The 27,258-nt window shown below is 41.2% G+C and overlaps 2 protein-coding genes and 1 long non-coding RNA gene across 3 annotated transcripts in view; all 3 read right to left on the reverse strand.

The window, feature by feature from the left end:
- PKD1L3 (polycystin 1 like 3, transient receptor potential channel interacting) overlaps positions 1-1,463 on the reverse strand; it is a 73,098-nt gene extending 71,635 nt beyond the window's left edge. Inside the window, exons 1-3 of the mRNA XM_089664311.1 lie at positions 1,379-1,463; positions 1,133-1,252; positions 978-987 (exon numbers count right to left, since the gene is read on the reverse strand). Coding sequence (XP_089520437.1) covers positions 978-987; positions 1,133-1,252; positions 1,379-1,463 — 215 coding nt within the window. The remainder of the gene's footprint in view (positions 1-977; positions 988-1,132; positions 1,253-1,378) is intronic.
- A 609-nt stretch (positions 1,464-2,072) lies between these two features.
- On the reverse strand, positions 2,073-8,558 carry LOC149433897 (uncharacterized). The gene is made up of 2 exons (XR_016308834.1): positions 7,485-8,558; positions 2,073-3,688 (listed from the first exon to the last, which is right to left on the reverse strand). It is a non-coding gene; the product is annotated as an uncharacterized LOC149433897 (long non-coding RNA).
- Positions 8,559-10,834: 2,276 nt separating this feature from the next.
- The window catches only part of LOC149433898 (polycystin-1-like protein 2), a 54,456-nt gene continuing 38,032 nt past the window's right edge, over positions 10,835-27,258 (reverse strand). The window contains exons 15-24 of the mRNA XM_089664310.1: positions 25,296-25,397; positions 24,990-25,168; positions 24,758-24,904; positions 24,343-24,542; positions 22,644-22,843; positions 22,403-22,544; positions 19,520-19,742; positions 17,296-17,503; positions 17,077-17,167; positions 10,835-14,060 (exon numbers count right to left, since the gene is read on the reverse strand). Coding sequence (XP_089520436.1) covers positions 14,026-14,060; positions 17,077-17,167; positions 17,296-17,503; positions 19,520-19,742; positions 22,403-22,544; positions 22,644-22,843; positions 24,343-24,542; positions 24,758-24,904; positions 24,990-25,168; positions 25,296-25,397 — 1,527 coding nt within the window. The 3' untranslated portion in view covers positions 10,835-14,025. The remainder of the gene's footprint in view (positions 14,061-17,076; positions 17,168-17,295; positions 17,504-19,519; positions 19,743-22,402; positions 22,545-22,643; positions 22,844-24,342; positions 24,543-24,757; positions 24,905-24,989; positions 25,169-25,295; positions 25,398-27,258) is intronic.

Raw genomic sequence — 27,258 nt, forward strand, 5'->3', positions numbered from 1 at the left:
CCGTATTCACTATATCCGCTCTCCCTGGACCCCGCATTCACTACATCCGCTCTCCCCGGACCCCACATTCACTATATCCGCTCTCCCCGGACCCCGCATTCACTATATCCGCTCTCCCCGGACCCCACGTTCACTATATCCGCTCTCCCCGGACCCCGCATTCACTATATCCGCTCTCCCCGGACCCCACATTCACTATATCCGCTCTCCCCGGACCCCGCATTCACTATATCCGCTCTCCCCGGACCCCGCATTCACTATATCCGCTCTCCCAGGACCCCGCATTCACTATATCCGGTCTCCCCGGACCCCGCATTCACTATATCCCCTCTCCCCGGACCCCGCATTCACTATATCTGCTCTCCCAGGACCCTGCATTCACTATATCCGCTCTCCCCGGACCCCGCATTCACTATATCCGCTCTCCTCGGACCCCGCATTCACTATATCCGCTCTCCCCGGACCGTGCATTCACTATATCCGCTCTCCCCGGACCCTGCATTCACTATATCCGCTCTCCCCGGACCGTGCATTCACTATATCCACTCTCCCCGGACCCCGCATTCACTATATCCGCTCTCCCCGGACCCTGCATTCACTGTATCCGCTCTCCCCAGACCCTGCATTCACTGTATCCGCTCTCCCCGGACCCTGCATTCACTGTATCCGCTCTCCCCAGACCCTGCATTCACTGTATCCGCTCTCCCCAGACCCTGTATTCACTATATCCACTCTCCCAAGACCCCGCATTCACTGTATCCGGTCTCCCCAGACCCTGCATTCACTGTATCCGCTCTCCCCAGACCCTGTATTCACTATATCCGCTCTACCCGGACCCCGCATTCACTATATCCGCTCTCCCCGGACCCCGCATTCACTATATCCGCTCTCCCCGGACCCCGCATTCACTATATCCGCTCTCCCATTCACTAAAAAAATATATATTTTAGGGAATTTTCAAAGTTAAAATCTGTCACAAATCATAACCTATGGGGACAGAGAATTATAAAAAGGGTTGATACTTTATTAAATCAACCCAAGCTGTATTTTACTTTACTGGCCTTTCATATGGGAGACCCAACCATCCAATGAGCTTGATCCTGTAAGTAATTACCAACTGAACAGTACTTACCAAACGAACAGATAAATCCCAGAATTTCATCACACCTTGATGCTTCTTCCCAGTCATCATAGCCTCGGAATATTATGGGACAGAAATCGTCTTGAGATACGTCCTCCTGTCTTCGTCTATCTGTGAATAGGTGACAATTGAATCAGATTTGGGTTATTATCTAGTACGACCCCAAGGTTTCCTGCAGGTAACCGGCCCATGTATGGGTGACCCTCAGCTTCTTAAAGTCATTTGTCGCCTGTATACCTCTCTTTAATGACTTCTGTTTTATCCAAATTGCAGAGGCCATCGGAAACTGCCCAGAATGTCCATATCTGTTAGATTTGGCCATTACTAACCTGCTGCCAGAAAGTATATACAGTAGTGGGTTTTTCATCACACGAATATACTGCTTCAATGTTCATTCCCATCAAAAGGGATATTTTAGAGCCTGGAGGGCTAAGTCAGCCCCTGGTTTCTTATGCATCTTGGATATCCAACAGCAAACTACCTAAGCCGTAATTTATGACTCTGTTCCTATCCATCTGGGAGTTTTGGTGGTTTCCACCCAGCTTTGTGTGTTCTGGCTTCTCCTTTTAGATGGCCATATTAAAAAAGAAGTTAGAAATACAGCAATAAAAGTATGACGCAACAGAAGGTGTCAAGTAGACCTAGGAATTTGAGCACAAAGTTCTCACCAATAGAGAAAGGTGCCATAACCCTTTGGCATTCATCAAAAAACTCAATTTCGAGTAGACTAATGGTCTCCAAACTATGGCCCACAGGCTGCCCTCTGCTTGCCTTCATCTGGGCCTTAGGACATTATTCCTCCTACTGATGCAAGGCAGTATTGCTTGTACTGGCACCAATGATAAGGCACAATTCCTTCCACTGTGTTGGATTTTTAGACACATATAATACTGCTTCTAGTGTCTTGAGGCAATTATGAATGAAAGAGCCATTGTAATAAAAAATGAAGTGTGATTTTATTCTATCACACAATGGTGTCAAATAAACAATGTAAAGCGTATTATGAACAGTTCCATCTAGATGAAACTACTGTAAAACTGACAAGCGAAAGTTCAAAGAAAAAGTCACCATTATCTGTCATGGCTGTTCTTGCCATGTGCGATTCTCATGTCCTTGTCCAACTCAAAGTCCGAGAGAGAAGACGGAAGTGACGTTAATGATGATCTGTTGTCTTGCAGCACCTGTTGCAGCTTCTCAGACGTGTGTTTGCAAGAGTCATGTTGCTTGTGTGTATCAGAGAGAGTGTGTGAGCGTGTAAGTGTGTATCTCTGTCCCTCAAGGCCCCCTTTATGCAGCATGAGTGTGTCATCTTAATACCTTGTATGGCATAGAAGGGAGGGGACGACACTCACATAATGTCTTTGATGGACAGGAACATATGTATGCTGATGTACATAATATTATAAGCTAATGACGTAAATGTATCAATGTTAGAAACGTATACTAAATATACACAGAAAATACGTAATGTAATAGTAAGTCACTTCTAATAACCTTGACATAACTACCAAATACTTTTAACCAACTATCTCTAAATATAGTCTACTCAACTTTCAACTGGTATATACTATTTCAGCTTAACTTGTATATCTTTTGGTCTCAGCTATAATTGAAGAATAGTAAATACTACCATTTGTCACAGACCACTTACATATATTAATATTAATTATGACTAATCATAAAAACCAAATATTTTGCAAGCTTGCCATCAATATAAATGCCGAATCATAATTTAGATTTAACATTCCCCCTTATTATGATTAGTCTAAAATTAATGCCAAATCAATGCACACTTCATTCATGTCCCATACACACCGTCTTATACCAAATGATCGTATATATTCTTCATAACTGGACCAATCAAAATAACTTTCCTTCAGAACTCTATACCTTATCTTTCAGTTTCTCTTCCTAAAAATTCTTAATCATAATGTTAATTGATATATGATAATAGTAATAATAATAATAATAATAAAAATAATTAAATGATGTAATAATAATTAATGTATTATATTTCCATATTTGTATAATATTTTAAGGCTCCGGAAATATACTTTCCATTCTAAAATGTGTCATAAGTTTATATTGCTCCTATAAGAGTAATATATTTCTTAAATCTTTTAACAAAAGCTATTCTAATAACTGGAATAACTCTATGAAGTTTTAACCAAAAAATATTCCGTATATGAATATGTAAAAAATAAAAAATAATAATATTATCCCAATATGGATGTAAGTATCGGAATAAAAGGATCATTAAAATGTATATGTGACCTATAACAATATTATCAATAATAAATTATTTTATCATTAATAAATAGATTTCCTCTTGATGAATCTTTTCTTCATGCAATGTCTATAAAATATCTTCGCTAAGTTCTGTAAAGTAGAAACTTTTGTTGAACGTGATAAATCAGTCACAAGTGTGAAGTATTAAGCTCTTGTTCAATCTTCTTCCATATGAAGATCTGTTCTTTAACGTCCGAATTCTTTCACGTTGGCTTGTAGGAGATTGTTACGCTTCATGTTTGATTTTAGATGTCATTTCTGTAAAGAAATGCAGTATCATTACTTTGGCACAAACATTGCATTAGTCTTGCACCTTTTTCAACAAATATGAAAGATTATGAAACAATCAGTGTATGAGTTTGAAACACATATTGTGAAGTAACATTACTTCCTATTTCCTTTTACAGAAAACCTCTATATATCAATCAAAATACTGTCCTAATCCTGTCTGAAATTACCTAAACTAGAATACAAAAGTAGTGTGTTATTTAGGTATGACAGGACGCAATATTTCATCATAGGTCATGACCGCAAAACCCTGTTTTATTAAACAAAGAAAGGTTTTGTATCACCCCAGAGATGACAAAGGTTTATGCCTTTGTTCTCATCCCTATAATATTAGAAATATGCGTAACTGTTTTCTGTGCTGATGTCATTATTCTGGTGTTAGAGTGTTCTTCAATAATACATGTGTTGCTGTGAACGTGAGGTAGAGACTTGTCTGATACAGCTGTACCTATCACAATGTGTTTGGCTAACAGTGCTCTTATCCACTGAGGATACCTTTCACGACATTCTCTGAATGTATCTTCCTCAAGAATTCTTCTTAGTGAACTGTCAGGAGACTGTAATATGATACTATGTGACTTTACTGTGCTTTCTGAAGCTTTGATTGCATAAAAGAAACTCAACAGTTGTTGTGCCTCTGATGTAAACGTTCTTTCCAATGGTGATAAATTTCTGGAGAAGTAACTAATTAGTCTTTCATCACCTTCTTTTAATTGAGACAAAGTTACTGAAATAGCATTCTCAGATACATGAGTTTTCACAACAAAAGGAGCATTGGAACAAACCTCAATTGTACTTAATGCTGGCGCATTCTGCAAATCCTTTTTCAACACTTTTAAAGCATTATTCTCATTTGGACCCCATTGGTCAACTAAGTTATTTTTACTCTTCAAAAGATGATATAATGGCTTAACTTTCTCTGCGAAACCATGTATAAACTCTTTGCAATGATTTATGTTTTTCAAAAATTGTTGCAATGCTTTATGTGTTGTAGGAACTGGAAAGGCAGTGATTGCTCTGACTGTTTCCTGCAATAATTGTCTTTTCCCTTGACTAATCTGCATGTGAAAGCATTTTACCTGACTTTTCATCAACTGAACTCTGTCTGGGTTTAATTTTAGGCCTGCATCCTGTAACAACATAAATAACTCAGACAAAAGAGTAATATGTTCGTTAACATTCTGCGTACTTAGCATAAATGTATTTACATGCTGAAAAATGCATTCTGGCCTTGAAAATTGTGATAGAATTTTTTCTATGGACTCATGGACTATACCATCACTGATGTCTAAACCAGCTACTAATCGAGTGAATGCATAGGTCTCTTTCTGAAACTTAAAAGCTAACTTGTATTGACAACTTTTAGCTAAGGGGATCGAAAAATGACTGTTATCGATTTCCAAAACAGAAAACACTTTGGATTCGGCCTTTAAATGTGACTTGATATTAGAATGATCAGGAACAACTGCTTTGTTATTTGTAATATGTTTATTCAGTGTCCTGAAATCAACTGACAAAGAATATGAATTGTCAGCATTTTTGATAGGCCAAATACAGTTATTTACCACTGATTGTGTTTTCTTTAAAATCCCAAGTTGTATAAACTCTTGAATAATGGCAGAAAGTGGTCCTATTGATTCTTGTGGTAACTCATACTGATTTAGGGGTATAGGGTCTTTTCCCTCAATATTCAATTCTGTATCTTTCAATGTTCCTATGTCATTTTTAAATTTTGACCACAAACTTGGAAAACGTTGTACCAATTCTTGTAAAGCATAATTACCATCAATATCAGGCCATTTTTGTGCTGTAAACATTTTAGAGTTGAAACCAACATCACTGTATATAGAAGGATCCATTAACATTGATTTGGGCCTAGAAGGGTTCTTCCAAATAACTTTCGTCATAATATCAATAATCCACTTTTGCTTATTGATAAAATCAATGCCAAGAATATTCTCGGTGGCATTACTATACCAAATATCAATGTTAGTTTTCACTAGCCCAGGTATTTCAAATGTTACATTAGGCACCTGTCTAGCAGTGGAATGACCTGTATTATTAAAACCTTTTATTTTACACATGGGTGAATTTGGTTTCACAGGTACGTTTTCTCTGGTCAGATTAATCTCAGATCCGCTGTCAATTAGGAATCTGATCTTTTTACCATTTAGTAATCCGTCTATAAAAGGCCTTCCATTGTCATCCAATACAATTGGAGCGACAAATTCTAACGATATCGGGGATGAATGTGGACGTGATTCTATTTTTGGAACTGGTAATAAACCATTTCTGTCAGTGACAGCCCTTCTCACCCTGTTGTCAGAACAGTTGTTTCTAGTCAAAGTGTGGATTTGTTTAACTGATGAGGCATAAGGCAATTCAGTTAAACTTTTATCATTACACAACACAGCAGGTTGTACAAAAGCTGCTTTTTCACTTTTTATTTCCATTTTCTTTATTTGTGAGTCAAATTTAAACTTCCAACAATGGCGTCTGATATGACCTTGTTTATGACAGTGAAAACATGTGGTATCCTCATTATGGCTTACTTGCTTGCATCTGTCGTTGTCATTCTTACTGGGACCTGTAGTTCCTGGCATAACTGTAATCTGACTGTTTTTGTCGCTTTGAAGCGCAGCCAAATCATAAGTGATATTGCTATTTTTCAATTTTCTCCGAATTTTGTCAATGAAACTTACTATGTCATTCAAATTTTGTTTTTCCTCTGCTATGACAATGGTTACTGGGTCTAAATACGTGAATTTCTTTATAAAAGCTTTGATCATAGCTGAGTCTTCCTCATTTTCTACTCCAAATATAATTTTATATGCTTTTGAAAACTTGTTTTTAAACTCAAAAGGGTCTTCGTCAGCAGTAGTCTGCAGTAAGTCTAGCATTTCTACAGAAGGTACGTCTTCACCTGTTGAACATAACAGCAATTGTCGCAGTCTGTCTGTCGCGTCATTATGTTTTTTCTGATCTTTATCGTTAACAACAGAATTTTTAATGCGAGACATAAATTTAATTGGTAGCCACATCGGAAATAAATAATTTATGTCATGATCTGAAATCTGATGGCATTTGACATGCATTTCATATATTTCCATATTGCTGTAGATATCTTTATCTGGATCATAAGCAGGGATGTCTTTTAAAACTTTCATTAATTGATTATGTATTTGCAACTTAAGTTTTGCAGTTTTACATAACAATTCTTTATGTTTAATTTGTGTTTCGTCATCAGAGTCAATATCCGAACTTTCAGAGATATCGGACAGCCGTGGCTCTGATTTTGAATCACTCTGTTTGTCATCTGTTTATCATGGCAACCTGTTTACTGTCATTCTGCAGTCTTAACAAAAGATTTGTCTTTGAGTCAATTTGTTCCTCAAGATTCTCTACGTAATTACAAAAAATGTCACAGTTTGGGCAACTAGGAGCATCTTGAGACAAATTTTCATGCTGTTCTGTATTCTGTACAGTGCTACATTCTGTCTGTTTTAACGTACAAGCTTTTTTAACAGGTAAATCAACATTCAAAATCATTTTGTTGAATATTCTTACTAAATTTAAGATGTTAGATATCTTTTTACGTTGTCTGTGCACAGTAAATCTAGATTTATCTATCTGAATATTGGCCTGTAAACATTCGTTATACATATAGTGCCATAGCTGACTGTCTTCAGGATATAAAGAAACATCTTTAAATTCTAGCTTACTTTCATTAACTAAGTCATCAATAAACTCCATAATTGTTACTCACCGTAATCAGAAGATTTTCTCGTTTGACCCGGCTCAATCACTGGAATTCTCGTCCAAGTCTGTATAATCGCCTGTTCTGCTAGGTACTTTTCACCGTGTTTTTCCCAAAACTTGACAATCACAGAATCGTGCGTTTTTCCCCCTTAACAAGGTATGAGAAAAACCGTAGAAAAAACGTTCGGCGGTGGCTGGCTCACCAAAATGTTGGATTTTTAGACACATATAATACTGCTTCTAGTGTCTTGAGGCAATTATGAATGAAAGAGCCATTGTAATAAAAAATGAAGTGTGATTTTATTCTATCACACAATGGTGTCAAATAAACAATGTAAAGCGTATTATGAACAGTTCCATCTAGATGAAACTACTGTAAAACTGACAAGCAAACGTTTAAAACAAAGTCACCATTATCTGTCATGGCTGTTCTTGCCATGTGCGATTCTCATGTCCTTGTCCAACTCAAAGTCCGAGAGAGAAGACGGAAGTGACGTTAATGATGATCTGTTGTCTTGCAGCACCTGTTGCAGCTTCTCAGACGTGTGTTTGCAAGAGTCATGTTGCTTGTGTGTATCAGAGAGAGTGTGTGAGCGTGTAAGTGTGTATCTCTGTCCCTCAAGGCCCCCTTTATGCAGCATGAGTGTGTCATCTTAATACCTTGTATGGCATAGAAGGGAGGGGACGACACTCACATAATGTCTTTGATGGACAGGAACATATGTATGCTGATGTACATAATATTATAAGCTAATGACGTAAATGTATCAATGTTAGAAACGTATACTAAATATACACAGAAAATACGTAATGTAATAGTAAGTCACTTCTAATAACCTTGACATAACTACCAAATACTTTTAACCAACTATCTCTAAATATAGTCTACTCAACTTTCAACTGGTATATACTATTTCAGCTTAACTTGTATATCTTTTGGTCTCAGCTATAATTGAAGAATAGTAAATACTACCATTTGTCACAGACCACTTACATATATTAATATTAATTATGACTAATCATAAAAACCAAATATTTTGCAAGCTTGCCATCAATATAAATGCCGAATCATAATTTAGATTTAACACACTGATACCATCAGTGGGGCAAACGTCCACTAACTGACACCAATGATGGGGCCCTATTTCTTCCACTGGCACCAACAATAGGGCACTATTCCTCCCACTAAGACCAACAATAGGGCACTAGTCCTCCCACTTATACCAATGATGGTGCACTACTCTTCCCACCAACACCAATGATGGGGCACTATTCCTCCTACTGATACCAATGATGGGGCACTATTCCTCCCACTGATACCAATGATGGGGCACTATTCCTCCCACTGACACCAATGATGGGACACTATTCATCTCACTGACACCAATGATGGGGCACTATTCCTCCCACTGACACCAATGATGGGACACTATTCCTCCCACTGATACCAATGATGGGGCACTATTCCTCCCACTGATACCAAGGATAGGACAGTATTCCTCTAACTGATACCAATGATGAGGCACTGTTCCTCCCACTGATACCAATGATGGGGCACTGCTCCTCCCACTGATATCAATGATGGGGCACTCTTCCTCCCACTGATACCAATGATGGGACACTATTCCTCCCACTGACACCAATGATGGGGCACTATTCCTCCCACTGATACCAATGATGGGGCACTATTCCTCCCACTGATACCAATGATGGGGAACTATTCCTCTCACTGATACCAATGATGGGGCACTATTCCTCCCACTGATACCAATGATGGGGCACTATTCCTCCCACTGATACCAATGATGGGGCACTATTCCTCCCACTGATACCAATGATGGGGCACTATTCCTCCCACTGATACCAATGATGGGGCACTATTCCTCCCACTGATACCAATGATGGGGCACTATTCCTTCCACTGATACCAATGATGGGGCACTATTCCTCCCACTGATACCAATGATGGGGCACTATTCCTCCCACTGATACCAATGATGGGGCACTATTCCTTCCACTGATACCAATGATGGGACACTATTCCTCCCACTGACACCAATGATGGGGCACTATTCCTCCCACTGATACCAATGATGGGGCACTATTCCTCCCACTGATACCAATGATGGGACACTATTCCTCCCACTGATACCAATGATGGGACACTATTCCTTCCACTGATACCAATGATGGGGCACTCTTCCTCCCACTGATACCAATGATGGGGCTCTATTCCTTCCACTGATACCAATGATGGAACACTATTCCTTCCACTAATACCAATGATGGGGAACTTTTCCACCCACTGACACTAATGATGGGGCACTATTCCCCCACTGACCCCAATGATGACGCACCATTCTTTCTTCTGATACCAATTATGGGGCACTATGTAACATTTTTGCTCCCAATGACCACCAAGCATGAGACATTTTTTAATCCTATTGACGCTGGAACATTTTCTACTCCCACTGGCCACAGTCCAGTCCCCGTAAAGTCTGAGGAACATGGGGGGCTTGGGACCCATGTCATGTTATTATTATTATTAGCAGTAGTATCATTATTTAGGATGTATATGTCGCCAACAGTTAGCGCAGCGCTTTCCAACATAAAGGCAGACAGCACAGTCACACGACAATTCCATACAGGAGGAATCAGAGGGCCCTGCTCATTAGAGCTTAAAATCCTATATATCAAGCTGAAACAAGAATTTAGGGGAAGTCTTCAGAGCAATAAAAACATGATATTGATTTGACCCCTTGTCCACTCAATCCACAACATAAAAAAGTTAAATTTTTATTCTAGACATTCCAACCTTATTGATGTTCCTGTGCACTTACGATGCTCGTGGTCCATATGGCGAAGCCTCCTATCCACCCCGTGGTGGAGATCCACCCAGTATCTTTCTCCATCATCAATCAGTGAAAGTAGGACATGCAGCAACTTCACATCTTCAATCTGGACCAGCTCTCCTCCCCATTCCCAGCACCAGGATTTGGCTTCATGGTAAGTCATCTGTTCTCGAGCTATGAAGATACAGTTCCCAGCTACATACCACTGGTCATGTGGGCAATTAGCGGAGCTCACATGGAACCCAGACATATACAGCCACAGCAGAGAGCTGACCAACCACATAGCACTGGATTTACAAGACAGAACCTCTATCTGTTCCTTGGCTGGACCACTATGAACCTGCGTGACAGGCGAATGGAACAGGTAGGTTCAGGTAAGCCCTCGGTTCCCTCAGCTAGGAGATAATGAGAATGAAAAGCACAAGGCACACCCAGTAGCGACAGGTGCACATCTCCTAAACATAAAAAGACAATACTGTACAAACTGTCTAAACACACACATGGGTACGGATATGTGTACTGCAAATTGCTTTTATTGTACATGAAGAGGTATAGGTCTTTACAGCATGATACTTGATACAGGCAAGAAGGAAGGCCAGCAACATTCTGGACTCCATTAGTAAAGTCATCTACTATTACAGTTCACAAATAGGCACACAAATCCCTTGTAACTGTTCAGAACCCATTATTAATATTCATTTTTTTTTTATTGTTTTGCAGATATCTACAAAAAATTAACAATGGCTGTTTTTGCTGGTTGTAAGATGATAAGAAGGGTCAAACCCAAATTCTACCTACCTCCACTGGCTATATGATGCTATATATCAGCCTTTCTCAACCTTTGCAACACAGAGGAACCTTTGAAATAACATTCCAGTTTTAAGGAACCCTTGCTACAATGACTAAATCTAAACCTATGATAGATTAGTGTGATGGTCAGTGGGAAGAATGCTCCTTACACTTGTGGTTATTTGGAAGAATTATCCCCTTACAGATAGCTAAAAAGATCAATGGAGTCAGTGGGAACTTATCTAAGAAGCAGAAATAGCTCATACTCAGGGAACCTCTAGAAACCTCTGGAGGAATCTTTGGGTTCCATGGAGCCCTGGTTGAGAAACCCTGATGTATATTGTCATGATGTACTTACAGTATGTTTGCTATGTGGCTTTGTGCAAACCATTGTTGCTTTTCAGGCCAAGGAGAGGCAGGATTCTATGTTTTCCAGGGGAGTTATTGGGCAGATGTCTACCATGTATTGGAAAATACCATTCCCTGTGATCAGAATGTTGACTCATATTGATATCTTTGAGTTCCTGGAACATTTTCATAACTTTATACTTAGCGCCCATTTTATTAGGTATACCTACTTAGTGCCCGACAGTATATCGTCTTCAAACTGACTAATTTGTTAATAGAGGCTATTCAACAGGCTGTTGTTCAAGTATATCTAAACCCAAAAACAAAACTGATGGCATTGCAAATTACCAGTCTTTAAATGTGGTGGGTGGTTGCATTTGTTTTCTATTTTCACACTTTTTGTTTTTGCCTTGGTGATCCTGCCATTAACTCACTTCCTGTCCTAGGGTGACAATAGTACTGGGCAGGGTTGTCACCCTAGGACAGGGAGTGTGTTAAGGTGGTCATATATGGGCATCTAACAGATTCACAGATGGGCATTTAACAGATTCATATAAGGGTATCTAACATATTCATGGATGGTATTAACAGATTCATAAAAGGGTACCTATGTCATAGTCATAGTCCAGCAGTGGTGGTGGCAGCAGCTGCTGTAGCAACAAGCAGGGAGTCTCCTCCACCTGACCTACTCCTTCGCCAGCACCCCTGGCCTGACTCCCCTACCTCCTCTACATGCTATGATCCGTCCTCCCTGCTTCCTTGGTGAAAGCAGCTAAACAGCAGGTAAACTAAAACCTCCACTCTGTGCCCTCTCTTCAACCGGGCGCAGCGTGGAGGTTTTAGTTTGCCTGCTGCCTTATGGGCTGTGCCTCCCTGTCTGCGCCCCTCTAAATGCTGCGCCCAGGGCAGGGGCGGACTGACAACTCATGGGGCCCCCGGGTAATAGGGGATCATGGGGCCCCTGTGTCCTTGCCCACACTCAAAAAAGCCTAAAAAAAAGGTACCAGGGGCATTTCATGGGGCCCCCTACTGACCCCGGGCCCTCGGGCAGTGCAAGAGTGCTCGAATGGTCAGTCCGCCCCTGGCTCAGGGTGACTGCACCGGTTGCCCTCCACATGCTATGCCACTGCTAACAGATTCATAGAAGGGTATCTGACAGATTCATAGATGGGTATCTAACAGATCCATAGATGGTATCTAACAGATTCATAGATGGTATCCAACAGATTCATAGATGGTATCCAACAGATCCATAGATGGTATCTAACAGATTCATAGATGGGTAGCTAACAGATTCATAGAAGGGTATCTGACAGATCCATAGATGGTATCTAACAGATTTATAGATGGGTATCTAACAGATCCATAGATGGTATCTAACAGATTCATAGATGGGTATCTAACAGATTCATAGATGGTATCCAACAGATTCATAGATGGGTAGCTAACAGATTCATAGATGGTATCCAACAGATTCATAGATGGGTAGTTAACAGATTCATAGATGGTATCCAACAGATTCGTAGATGGTATCCAACAGATTCATAGATGGTATCTAAAAGATTCATTGATGGGTATCTAAAAGATTCATAGACTGGTATTCAACATATGCATAGATGGTATCTAACAGGTTCATAGATAGGTATCTATCAGAGTCATAGATGGGTATTCAACAGATTCATAGATTGGTATTCAACATATGCATAGATGGGTATCTAACAGATTCATAGATGGGTTTCTAACAGATTTTACAATCGTAAGTTATTGATCACATCTCTGTTTCCATCATATAATCTCATGATCGGTCAAAATACGACCGTATTCATAAACAGTATCCCAATGCTGCCAATTGATTCAAAAGTTTGATAATATTCCGCCCTGGCAGACTGACCCGGTTTGATCGAAATTGAGTCTTAATTGATCTGAAGGAGAATGGCTCTTTGATGGTTTGAAGATTCGCACATCAGTTGGATTAAAAAATTAAAGTATGTTTGACCACCATAACACACTGACTGGAGATGGCACTGTCCACTGTTAACTCTTTCCTATGAAGACTAGAAGTTTAGGGAAGTAGCACTGAGAAAGCAGAAACTAGCAGCATTGAATGTTGTCAACTGGGGTAAGAATTTTAACAAAACGTTTACTGGGGAAGGTTTATTTTATTGTGCTCAATGTGTTAAGCTAAAAAAACGCTGAGGGTTTAATACTACAAATAATTATCACTTTTCACCTGAAAGTACCTTAACCTCCGTTCCCAAATCTCTAAAGTTACAGATTTAATAGATTCAACTGAACAAAATATAATAAAAAAAAAGTATTCATAAAAAGAATTCACACATTTCAACATATCAATAATGAGATTTTTCATAGGTCCCGATGTTTCTGATCATCAATAAAACACAGTTTGATGTACAATAAAGCAGATCTTCACTTTGTAGATGACACTATTTATCGGGGATCTGGCTCGGCCGAGTCAAGAATTGTCTTCCACGGAGCAGAGATTCTGGTAGATCCGATGTCGTGGGCAGTAAATTGCATATTTGTAGTAGGCTTAAGCTGTCACAATAACGTTTCATCAAACATCTGATGTTCCTCTGCGGTATAAAAAGAAATTGAGAGCATTAGGCTCAGGCTAAATAATGGAGGTCCTGGAGTGTTCTAGGTGGTCTTGGTAATGACAGCACCATTAATGATAACCTGGGGGATTGGTTTGCGAAAACTGGAGAGCGCAAAATCTGGTGCAGCTCTGCATAGAATTCTTTTCTGTCAAAGAATTGTACAAGCCGAAGTTTGAAGCTAATTGGCTACCATATACAGCTGCACCAAATTTTGCACTCTCGGGTTTTAGTACATCAACCCCCTACTGTTTAGCACACCATACTGGTCTTGATCTCTTTCTTAGGCTGCTTCTATAGCAATGAGTGTATGGCATTGTGGAAAACACATATACAGTATATATACGTTTTTTATTGCTGTAACGCCCTCCAGGTTAGCTAGGTAGTTTTTTTTTTCAGTCAGAGGCTGAGTAGCAGCCTGGGATGAGTCAGCCTTTGAGTGAGGCAGGAGTTTCGTCTGAGAACAGGCTGGAGGACTCTAACAGGTCCGGGCTTTTGGAGCCCTCCCACCCTTCCAAAAAGGGGAGGAGGACCAGATCTGCATGTTTGATGGACCTTGGCAAATCCCCTGGCAGGAGGCTGGGCATGGTGACCAAGACAACCCTTAAAATTGGCAGAGCCTGTGCAGCAGTGAGCAGTGTCGGGTGGAAGATGGATTGAGAGGAAAACTGGAGCGTGGAGCCTGGGAAGGGGCTCTAGGGGGAAGGCCTAACTACAGGCAGCTTGCAGGAAAAGAGGATCTCCATTGTGCTACCATCTCCTGGGGAGGTCATCCTGAGCAGCAGGGAAGGAGCCAGCCCAGCGAAAAGCCTGAAGACTGCCACCAACCCACTAAGCTGACAGGAAAGGGCAGGAGAGGGCAGTCAGGTGGAAGACCCAACTAGTTCTCATCTGGGACTGTTTCTAAACCAACAGCTCTTGGGCCTCCTTGTCCAGGGAATACACTCAGTGCAGCTGGGTGTAGAGGAAGAATCATCCAAAGTATGAGGAGGTACACCAGAGAGCCTTTTGTGTTCTCAAAAGAGAGACTGTGCTATTCACAATTTTTGTACATAGTTGCTAAGGAGTTTGTCCTTGGTTTCTGCAGTTCCTCAGGCATCCCATATACCCCTAGACCCCATCCAAGTTCTAAACGCTTTAACAAAATCCCAAGACCAAGCTCAAGGACTGTTTAATGACTCCTGTGTGAAAAGAGTGGAGGAAAATGCGTGCTGTCTGGCTGTGTAGAGCTTTAGGGGACCCAAAACTCAGCAACTCCTAAGGTGGTAGTGCTACATTAAAGCATAATGGAAGTCACCAAAACATTTTAGAGTCACAGAAGAATTCTTCACTGAGGCATGTCATGTTTTGTTTCCTATCAAAGCCATGTGATCTGATATAGCACCCTTCTAACATAGGATGCTAGGCTAATTTAGTTCTTGGCTCCTTCTTTAGTCAAGGGAACAGTGATTGTTTGTTCTGGTCTGCTCAGGGTTTCACAGACTGGGAGTTTGATTGGTTTCCCCTGCCTCAGGAAGAAGGTCCAGTGCATAGAAAGAGAGATGCAAATGACCAGCCTGAATATTTATCTTGCCCTCGCCAATCCCTGGAGAGGTGTCCAGAAGGTGGCTGGGAGGTGATAAATAGTCTGGAGCCTTGTGGAGATTGTTATTTCTCCCCAGTAGGGTTCCAAGCCTAAGGGAGGGGGCTGCTGCCCCTCTGAGGCAGCCTGTGGACTGTGAAGCTGTTATTTGAGGTTTCAGTTGTGGCAAAACTGAAAGCCTGAAGTGATCTTCTAAGTTGCTGGCTATGGGAATTTACCATAAGGGGATCGGCTCTACAGAAGGATTGTCTCCCTCACTGGGCCGTAACCGGAGGAAGCTGAAAAGTGTGCAGTTGTCCTGGGTACTTGTGAGTAATGACCTCAAATAGATTCTTGATGACTGCGCTTTTGAGATATAAGTGCCAGAAGTAGCTTGGACTAAGACAGCTCTCCTAGGATGTTTCCATCCAGAAGATCTTCTTCATCTTCATCCACCTTTCTCAGCACCAAAGCAAAGAACACAGCAAATCCCACCACCTGTCAATGACACATAAATTCCTTTTCACTGAGAAAACACCATTAGTAGCCAACGTAAAACAAGTTGTGTATGGGGAATTCTTCCTGGAAAGCTGGTGTGGAAAAGGACTTGAAGGCCATCAGGACTTGAAGGCCTGTCCTCAGCAGAATCCTGGAATGTGAGCGTAGAGAAGAGTGTCTTCCTGTTACTATGCGACATTTTGGAGTATCCCATGCCCTAACCCCTCTTCTGTTTAAAGTTCTTCAAGCAATAAATATCAAAAAGACATTCCCTAGACTAAGTTGGAGCCAGTGTGTATGGACTGGTGCTTGTGGTGGTGGACAGCCTCTGTACTATTTGGGAAGAACCAGCTATTACCAGAAGCCCTTACGAAGGTAGCGCTACACTCATGTTGGGCTGACACAGTGATCAACAGCTTTGAGCTTGGAATGTACAATAATCTTTCAAAAATGTTTTGCTGTCTGTGTAACCATTGTGGTTCCCCCTGAACTTCCTCTCCTGTGCAGCCATGTGGAAAGTAAGTGTAAATCCCACCAAACAAGTCCCCCCTCACATTCTTTCTTGGTGATATTGGCCCCATGGCAAATAGTGAGATTAGCTCTCCCAAAATGGAGGCACTAAGGGGTTGACTTACTGAAGGCAAAGAGACTGTGCGCTTTGCAAAGTGCAGATGCTCCAAGCTTAGTAAATGAAGTAAAGCTTAACTTTGCAAAGAATATCCAATCACATGCAAGGAAAATTAAAAAACAGCTCTTGAGCAACTGAACTTGCTAGGTGCACAGTCTAGTTTCCTTTAGTAAATCAACCCTAGAGAGCAATAAAATCTGAGGTTTGAACCCTTCCCTACTCTATTAAAAAAATTTGTCTGGAGTATTAAAAGAAAACTGAAGGAATTTGTTAACTGAATTGCTAGATGGGTAATCCAGAAGACCAACCTGGTAATCCCAAATCTCCATCCAGAAGATCTTCTTCATCTTCATCCACCTTTCTCAGCACCAAAGCAAAGAACACAGCAAATCCCACCACCTGTCAATGACACATAAATTCCCTTTTCACTGAGAAAACACCATTAGTAGCCAACGTAAAACAAGTTGTGTATGGGGAATTCTTCCTGGAAAGCTGGTGTGGAAAAGGACTTGAAGGCCATCACTTACCTTGAGGGGCTGCAGAATGAAGATGCTCTGGAAGAGTGAAAGAGTCATGGAGACAATCCATCGGATAGAGCTTTGCTTCCCATACAGGAATCCGTACATCATGGTGAAATAGGTGGACACAATGCTAATCGAAATCAGAATGAACCACCCAATGTAAAGGAACCACCAAGGGAGACGTTTCTTTTTTATTGCCTTCTTTTGAGGGGACCTGTAATAATAGTTTTACAAGTATAAACTGTATAGGATATAGTACAAGAACAGCTCAGTTTGCATCATCAGTGCAGTCCCTGTAAACTGGGATGACTGACTCCTGTGCAAGCATGGGAATTACATCATCCCGGGCTGGCCAATGAAGAAGTTCAAAGAAAGATGAAGCCCAAAACCTCCTGGATTCCCTGCATGCTTTTGCAGCGTCTTCTCTGCTGTTTACTTTCAATGTCTAAGGACTACATATCCCATGGTACCTTGCTGCCTAGAAGCAGAGATTCCTGTACTGACTCCACCTATGTTCTATCTCAGTTGTAATGTATGGATTAATTCAGCAAACTCAGTTCTTATTTGAGGAAGTTGCCTGTTCTTGTTACTTGAACGGAAAGCAAACATGTAAAGTATATTCATAGTGTATCCAGAGAACAGAGGAACAGTGGATTGCACAAGTTAACCCTTGGTGGTGTACAAGGAGAATCAGAGGAAGGAGAAGCAGCCAGTTGACAGACGTGGAAGTGGTTGCTGACAGAGGTTCTGGAAGTAAAGAGTAACTTAATACTTTGCAGCACCATCAACAAACTAGGCACTTGCCTAGGGCAGCATTTTTCAGGAGGCAGCACTTCCCCCCAGAAGAAGGGATGGAAGAAGGAACACACTCGCCATGGGAACCAGGTGGGATCCGAGAGAGGCTGTGGGCTGCTTGAAGGTGTATGTAGAGCCTGACTCTTGTTCCCGGGATGTCCGGAGCTGTGAAGATAAGTGTCTTTCTCTCTATCACCGGGGATGGGGGGAAGTTAGTGGAAGGCTCTACCAGGTGGGGGGCAAGAGTGCTGTTGGTCAATGTCAGGCTCTCTCCAGGGAGGGGGAAGGGGGGTGGTGTTGGCCCGTGTCCTTGGGGGAAGACGATCTTCATGTTGCCTAGGGCACAAAACCTAAATACACCACTGGCCATCCTAATTAGGTTGATAGTGAGGATTAAGGTAAATTTAATTTTTTGGCTCCTTTGTAGCGAGTGGAGCAGAGCTTGATGACTTTTAGCTGTTCTGGGTCCTGCTGGTTGCAGAAAGTTGCTGAAGTCTGCATAAGTTTCAACAAGGTCCCAGCTCAGGGTGAGCTGGGGGCCTATCCCTAAAGTTGCTGAAGTCAGCTTGGAGGGAGACCACTGAGGACCTGGCCTGGAGGCTCACAGTACAGGGGTCTATCTGGTATTGGAAGGAGGCATCCAAGTACACAGACACAGGAACAAAGTGAGTAAAGGCCCGAGAGAGAGATCCTAAGGACTGTTGCTATTAACTGTTTGAGTGACTGTTCCAGAGTTGCTGGCTTAGGACTGCTCCTAAAATTTGCTTGTCCAAAGGGGCTTATCCTGAAGAGTCTAGCTGTAATCAGAATGTATCCTCTTTTACTTGTTGCACTAAATTTGAAGTATTCCAAGGCCCACCCTACACCCCAACCAAGTTCAACTAGACTAAACTGCTGTGTGACTGGCTGTTGTGCACCCAACAGGGAATAGAACCTGGGACAAAACTGCAAGTTTGCTTTGGGGTCTGTCATACAACTTCATGCAGCTCACTAAGCGGCAGGATTTCCATGTTGGAGTCCACTGTGGTACAGACCCCTCCTAGGGACCAAGCCAATAATTAATGCAAGCCTTGCGATGTGAAGTATGGTGACTTCCCTCTTTGCAGCGAGATACAGTTAAAGATACAGCATGATGAGACAAGATAAGCTGGTGGAGTTAAGTAATTGCTTCGTCCTACTTTCTCAAAATGATCTTGAAGTCATGTGTTGGGGCAGGTTGGAATTGGCTGAGGAGAGACATGGTCCTTTTGATGCATGTGGGACCCTAAAGTGTAATGTAGCCTCTGGGCTGACAGTGTCAGAGTCAAGCTTTGGTTTTCTAGTGCCGGTGAGAAATTAAGTAAAATCCTCTGATAGTTGTTAACCTTAGCAAATATTTGACTTTTCCTCCATTGTAGAGGTCTGGCACTCCAGGGATTCCCAACAAGCGACTCACCTTTGAATGGGCACTGGTGGTATAGATTTTTCCAGGACGTTCATTAGCATCTGTAGCTGTGTAGAGAACTCTTCGTATTGCTGCTTGTCTAGGACTTGCTGGTTCCCCAGCTGCTTAAGATCTGTAGACACTTTTCTGAGCTTCTGAGAGACATAATTTCCACAGAACAAGGCATGCAAATCCTCACCACAGAGCTGAGCCAACGGTACGGAGACTGTCAGGGCTAAACAACAAAAAATCAATGTCAACGAAACTTCCGAAATATGTCCTAGGCACCTTAATGGGAAACTATCTCTTAGATTGTAAGCTCCAAGGAGCAGGGCCCTCCTAACCCTCTTGTATTGAACTGTATTGTTGCTGTATTGTCTCCCGTTATATTGTACAGTGCTGAGCAAACTGTTGGCGCCATAAATCCTGTATAATAATAATAATAACTATCCTATAAGTCAGAAGCAGTATGCATTTCAAGCGAATGGTTTCACTTTTTTATTTGAAAATATTTTTTCATGTATCTTTCAGCTCAATGGCTGAACGAAAAAAAAAACTGAGCCGATGCCCCCAGCCACATATTCGAGGTTCCAGCTGAACCGACCGAATTTCAATGCATGTATGGCAAGCTTAAGACAGGACTTTTTTTGGAGTAGCACTGCTACTGATATGCAAATTTTGTCTTTTTGTCATAAGTGAAGAGCTAGGCCCTTATCTCCATCTCTAACAGTTCCTTTATATGAAGATGGTGGCACCCAGTCAAGATTTAGCTCGGTCTTTGGGGGTGGTCTGCAGCAGAATTATCATTTAATGATCATGGCTGGAAAAGGTGATCGGGACGGGTAAAGGTTGTTTAAACATCATGTTAGGCAGATAGACTGATACAAAAACCATTAACATTAAAGGAGTTGCCCAGAGCCAGTTAATCAGATGTTTTCTTTAAGGCCTTGTTCACATGTACGTACTACAGCCCATGTGAATGAGGCCTAATGGAAAAAGCAAGCATGGGAGAATAAAGTGAAGACCCGTGTTCTACGGAAAGCAAGTGCAATTCTTTATCTAGGCACATTTATAAACTATGGCTTCTCATACTTTGTGGCTTAAACCAGGCATACATGTATTATTATTATTATTATATAGGATTTATATAGCACCAAGAGTTTGTGCAGCTCTTTACAAAATGAAGGTAGACATTACAATTACAATACAATTTGGTACAAGAGGAAACATAGGGCCCTAATCCTGGGAGCTTACAATCTAGGAGGAAGGGTGGAGTGATACAAAAGGTAATAGCTGTGAGGGGGATGAGCTGATGGAGGAAATAAATGGTGGTTTACTAGGTAGAAGCAGACTTCTTTAAAGAGAAAGGGTTTTCAGGGATCGTCCAAAGGTGGATAGATTAGGAGACAGCCGGACAGGTTGGGGTAGGGAGTTCCATAGGACAGGAGACGTCCTGGAGGAGGTGACACGGGAACAAGAGAACAGAAGGTCTTGGGATGATGGAAGAGAGCGGTTTGGTTGATATTTTGAGACTAGGTTGGTGATGTAGCTGGGGGCAGAGTTGTGGATGGCTTTGTAAGTTGTTGTTAGTATTTTGAATTTTATTCGTTGGGCGAGTGGAAGCCAGTGGAGGGATTGGCAGAGAGGGGTGGAGGACACTGAATGGAGGCCAGTGGAGGGATTGGCAGAGAGGGGTGGAGGACACTGAATGGAGGCCAGTGGAGGGATTGGCAGAGAGGGGTGGAGGACACTGAATGGAGGCCAGTGGAGGGATTGGCAGAGAGGGGTGGAGGACACTGAATGGAGGCCAGTGACGGGATTGCAGAGAGGGGTGGAGGACACTGAATGGAGGCCAGTGGAGGGATTGGCAGAGAGGGGTGGAGGACACTGAGTGGAGGGATTGGCAGAGAGGGGTGGCAGACACTGAATGGTTGGTAAGGTGGATGAGCCTGGCAGTAGTGTTCATGATGGACTGGAGGAGAGATAGCCTATGTAAAGGCAAGTAGGGCCAGAATTAAACCTTGGGGGGACCGAGGAACCTAAGGCTTGGGGGGTCCTTCATACACAGAGTTGGTTTACATTCTCAATGACAGCCACACATTTTCAAAATGCATTACACAATGTCATTCTGAGGTCAAGCGTACACACACACACGCAGTCAAAGGCCACCTTACTTAGGAATCTGTGGTTCACTTGAGCTGGAAAAATATTTTTTTTTTAAAAGATACGATATATCAGTACAGAGTAAAAATGTTTACAGACGATGGCCGACAAAATATTACTTCCCAAGATACAATTAATAAAACAAAGTATTTTTTTTAAAGTTTATATATTTTATATCATGGTATTATTATTTTTTTTTATATTGTGTTATATTATTTTTTTTAGGGTGGGGCCCTATCCGTCAGGGGCACCCATGGCAGTTGGCCCTTTTGCCCCCTGCATACATGGATCGAAATTTGGCCGGTTCAGCAGGGATCCATGTATGGGCTCATTGGTTGTACAGAAGTCAATCTATTGACCCTGTATTTTGTAAAGCGCTGCACAAACTGTTAGCACTATATAAATTCTGTATAATAATATAAAAATAATACTAATAATATAATAATAATAATAACAATAATAATATAATAATAATAATAAATTGATCAACTTATGTACAACCAGTCTGTCAGGTTTTTCCTGAGCGATCAGTGCCGCCGGCTATAGCTGGCAACACTGATCATTGTATTCTGCCGGTGGGGAAGGCTCTCCTCCGGCAGAATACAAGAGTTGAGTGGGAGTCATTGCCCCATCCCCATTGAATGTGTGGATGGGGGAATCGGATTGTTTTTTTTTTCGTTCAACCCACTGGTTGAATGAACTAAAATGAATCATGGCCAAACTTAGACTTACTTCCAGAAGGTATTTGCTTTTGCAGCAGCTGTGAGATGATCTGCAGAAGAACAGTAAAATCTGGACTTGGCTCTTGGTTGAGGTCCACTTCCATATTATTCCAAGAGGTTTGGCTCAGAGTTCTTGCCACCGTTGCCAAGTCCTTAAAAAAAAAAATAGAATGAGGAAGGAATATTTATTCCTGAGGGCAGAAAACTAGCACTGGAAGTCAAAGACCACTGAGCCTCATCTGTAACCTCACCTCCAGTATGGTGGCCAGACTCTGTTGGCTGGATGGGCTTTTTTTGGCGTTGGCATTTTTATTGCCTTTCTTATCTTTGGGTTTACTATTCTTGACCTGAGTGTTTCTGAAGATGTAGATGATGAGCAGGTTGACGGGAAACATGAGCAGTGCACTTTCAATCGCTATCATGATGTCTTTCCAGGATATGTTGATGTCACCTGCAATAAAGGAAAGACAGTTTAATGCATATCTAAACACAATAACAAAAATCTAAACGGTATCTTTATTCTAAAAAAAAAAAATCCATCCACATCCACTGCTTAATGGCCCCTTAATCTATTTTTCATTGATTAACCTGTCCTTTTTCCTCTCGCTTTCATTTGTTTTGGAACAAGGAGTGCACGTTAGTTGCAGTCATGTACACTACAAATCCCATAGTCGATAGTCCTTAGCAGGGGCGGACTGACAACTCATGGGGCCCCCGGGCAATAGGGGATCATGGGGCCCCTGTGTCCTTGCCCAAACTCAAAAAAGCCTATGAAAAAGGTACCAGGGGCATCTCATGGGGCCCCCTACTGACCCGAGTTTCCAAATGGTCAGTCCGCCCCTGGTCCTTAGTCCAACTTGGGATCTCCAGTAGTTTAAGTGGTTTACCAGAGAGGGTAAACCACCAAAACCAATAGAGACTGCTTTTATGTACCGCCATCTTGTTTGTAGTGTCAGCAGCCCCCGCAGCTTAAGTGACAGTATTCCCATTTGCTTCTCCCCTGGCAGCTACATAAAAGGTTATCTAGGGAGATGGGTGGAGGAGCAGATGAGCTGGGTCAGCACAGGCAGTAATTAGAAACTCAGGCAATGTTAGGGAATTGACTCTTTTTAGAGTAGTCTAGCAAGTTCAAAGGCATGTTGCAAGTGACTAAAATTAATTTACAGAACGTAAACTTTGCAATAAACACTGCAAGTAGGAATTTAAAATACCTGCACATGTTTGTAGGTAACATGGTCTCTTCAAGGAAACCTTCACATATATATCCCACATGGAAGAAAAATATACTTGAAATACATTTAAAAAATATTTTTCCCAAATATATTGACATATATTTGAAATGCTACAATTTTGGCCATATTCAATATATATATATATATATACACACTGTATGTTGAAATGTGTTTTTATTACAAAATACATGAAAAATATTTTTAAAAATACATTTTCAAATATACCGTATGTCTTTAAAAATACAAATCTACATTTTTGGCATTTACAAATATATGATTTTTTTATATGTGAAAAAAAATCTGAAGAATATATTTTTTAAAAATATATTTTTAAAAATGTATATATATGTTTAAATATATTCTTTAGATTTTTTTTTTTATATATAAAAAAGTCATTTTAACATATATTTTTACATATATTTGTAAATGCATTCCAAAAATGTAGATTTGTATTTTTAAAGACATACAGTATATTTGAAATGTATTTTTAATAATATTTTTCATATATTTTGAAATAATAACGCATTTCAGCATACAGTATATATATACCTATTGAAATATATTTTGAAATATATTGAATATGGCCAAAATTGTAGTATTTCAAATATTTGTCAATATATTTGGGAAGGATATTTTTTATATATATTTCAAATATATTTTTCTTCCATATGGGATTGGCCAGTATTGATGTTTGAGAATTCAGATATCAGGCACTCACCCATGCTGAAGATTATGGGGTAGTTGGATTGAGGCATTTCCCAGAACATCAGATTGATGACAATGGTACAGAGGAGAAGACACATACAGCAGGACATTTTCTGAACACGGGTGAATACACTGCGCGCGGGGTGATTTAAGACCGATATCCAGATGTTGTCATCTCGCAAGCCACGTAACGTTTTCTTCATGAAGATATTCCTTGCGGGCAGAACATACACAAGAGGTGTGAAAACCTCAAACCAAGGCATATTTCATTTTTAAAACAAAGAATAATGTCCACCAACAGGAAACTTGTGAAAAATGTGTACAGCCTCACTATGTTATCTTTACCCTTGTTATATAAATAATACACCAAACACCGTTCCTGAAGACACCTATTGGTCGGGCGAAACGCATTGAGCACATTTGCGTACCTAAAGCTTCTTAATTCTTCATCATTAGCAGCTGTGAAGGTCTTGCTCGAAGTGTCTCCTTTGGCTGGTTCAACTAGCCATGCATTGCACAGAAAGTGCCAAGATTTCCTCAGTTGGACATCCTGAACTGTCACTTGGGTTACATACCTGTGGTAGGAAAGAAGAGGCCCAGGTAAAGTCTAATGAACATGGCATAGAACTTTCAGTCATTACTGCCAGACTTTCATCTCACCATCTTTTGTGAGGACCTGACCCATCATGGCTGAGTGTGATGCTCTTAAGCTCACCCAGAGGATACGGCAAAAAAAGTAGGAAGATGTCTTTATTGCCTTTTTTGAACACTTTAGATTTGGTGTCTGATAGGATAATAGGGCCGAAGTGACCGTGTAATCCACCGATAGACAGGTACACCTAGAGACAAACAAGACATCAAGGGCCAGTGATGTTCTGTAGACCAATGTTCCCAATGGCATTCGGTTTATGGTTAACATTCTACGAAAAAGAAAATTAAGTATCTTAATAATTCCGTTTTTCTCACCTTGGCACTGGTACTTGCCCCACGCCGATGCCCGGTATACACGGTTATCAGATAGCGGTATAATCCACAAGGATCATTATCTCGAGATACCATTACTCGCTTCTAGAAGTAGAAATAATAGTTATGTCATGTTTAGAATAAAGACAAGCAAAGATAAAAAGTAAACTTACAGTGTATCTGTAGCCAAACTTTTTTTTGTAATTTTGGAAAAGGTAGAGAACACTTAGAAACCCTGCTGGGTTTTATTTCAAAGTCAGAGTATAGCCAGCACTCCAATATGTAGAAAAGTCATCTTTTTCTGCTACTGGACCTTGGCTTGCGCAACTCCTGGTGGGGTGATCCTCAGGACTACGACATGGTACTAACACACAGCAAAACCCATCTCCACCATCAGGAGCCCTGTGAATACCAATTAAAGATTAGACCCCACACCCCAGTTGAGCATGTGTCATCCACCAGGGTGACCCGCTGGTGTACTTTTCCTGCTGGTCTCTCTACTCCTATAGCTACTGGTCTCCGAGCCTGACCCCTGACTGTGACACCAATGTTTTGGTGGCACACAGGCCTTCATTATCGAAGTAACAAGACATAGCACCTTGGTAAAGAAGGCCTGCAAACTTCCACAAATATGGTTTCTTTGGGGTTACTGTAAACTTTCTGCTACTTTACTTTTCTGCATATTGAAGTGCTGGCTAATCACCGAATTTAGAATTAAACGGTGCCACTATGGGCTGCAGCCCCCCCCCCCCTACATTTGATAGGAAGTGAGGTTTTCCTGTCTTTCCTCTCCTGTCTGTTTTTTGTATTTTTTGTATTTTTCCTGGTGACTATTATCTTATAATGTAAGTATTGGGAAATCCCACATTGCACATTGTTGTGTGTGGTAGCGCTGGATTGATAGAAGTGAAAATTGGTTCTGATGGGTCTACCATAAAGTGATTTTTCTTTCAAAGAAGCAGATCTGTGGTTGGAATATAATATAGGTGGACCCTGTTCTGGTCCTAGGTTTCTACCTCTCTGATAGCAACAAAGGAAGGACCTTCCAGATGGTAAATTGTTGGATGTGTACTGTGGAGCTCCTTGTACAAAAGTTCATCTTACTTCAAAGACCTTTTGGAACATTGAATAATTTAAAGCAGTGGTCTTAAAACTATGGCCCGAGGGCTGCATGTGGCCCTTTACCTGCTGTTTTCTTGTCTTTGGGGCACTGTTAGTCCAACCGACACACTATTCCTCCACTCCCACTGACAACAACGGGGAAAAGTTCCTGTCACTGAAACCAACAATAGGGTCTAATTCCTAACAATGGGGTGGTGTTCCTACCAATGACCCCAACAATGGGGTGGTATTCCTACCAATGACCCCATCAATAGGGCACTATTCCGCCCAGTCACACCAACGGCAGAGCACTTTTCTATCCACTAGCACCGAAGACAGGGCACTTTTCTTCCCACTGACATCAATGATGTGGCAATATTCCTCCAACTAATACCAATGATGGGACATTGACCCAAGGGCGTTTTCTGCTCTCACTGGCCACAGTTCTGGCCCCCTCAAAATCTAAAGGACAGTAAACTGGCCCTTTGTTTAGAAAGTTTGGAGACCCCTGATTTGAAGCATCAAATACAGCCAAAGACCCCCCTCCCCCCCAAAGTGCGTTGGCTGTATTTGATGCTTTTAGCCATTGAATGTACCAAAAAAGGCCTTCAACCTGAACTTTTCCACCAGGCTAATTTTTCAGTTGTCGCTGGAACAGGTGGTGTTGGGAAATCTTACAATGGGTATGCCTGTTCTGGTAAAAACTTTAAAACAGAATGTCCCCTCACTTTCCTCTCACTTCCTGTTATGTCTTCAGGATAGAAAGTGAAGGGGAATCTCCTTGATAAAGACCTACAAAAGAACATGAATTAACAGACGTTCCAACCTTTCCTCACTCAATATAAAATAAAGAGAATGTTTACAG

Source organism: Staurois parvus, unplaced genomic scaffold (assembly GCF_062004578.1).
Source record: "Staurois parvus isolate SC_StPar_1 unplaced genomic scaffold, SC_StPar_1.0 ptg001880l, whole genome shotgun sequence".
Lineage (NCBI taxonomy): Eukaryota > Metazoa > Chordata > Amphibia > Anura > Ranidae > Staurois > Staurois parvus.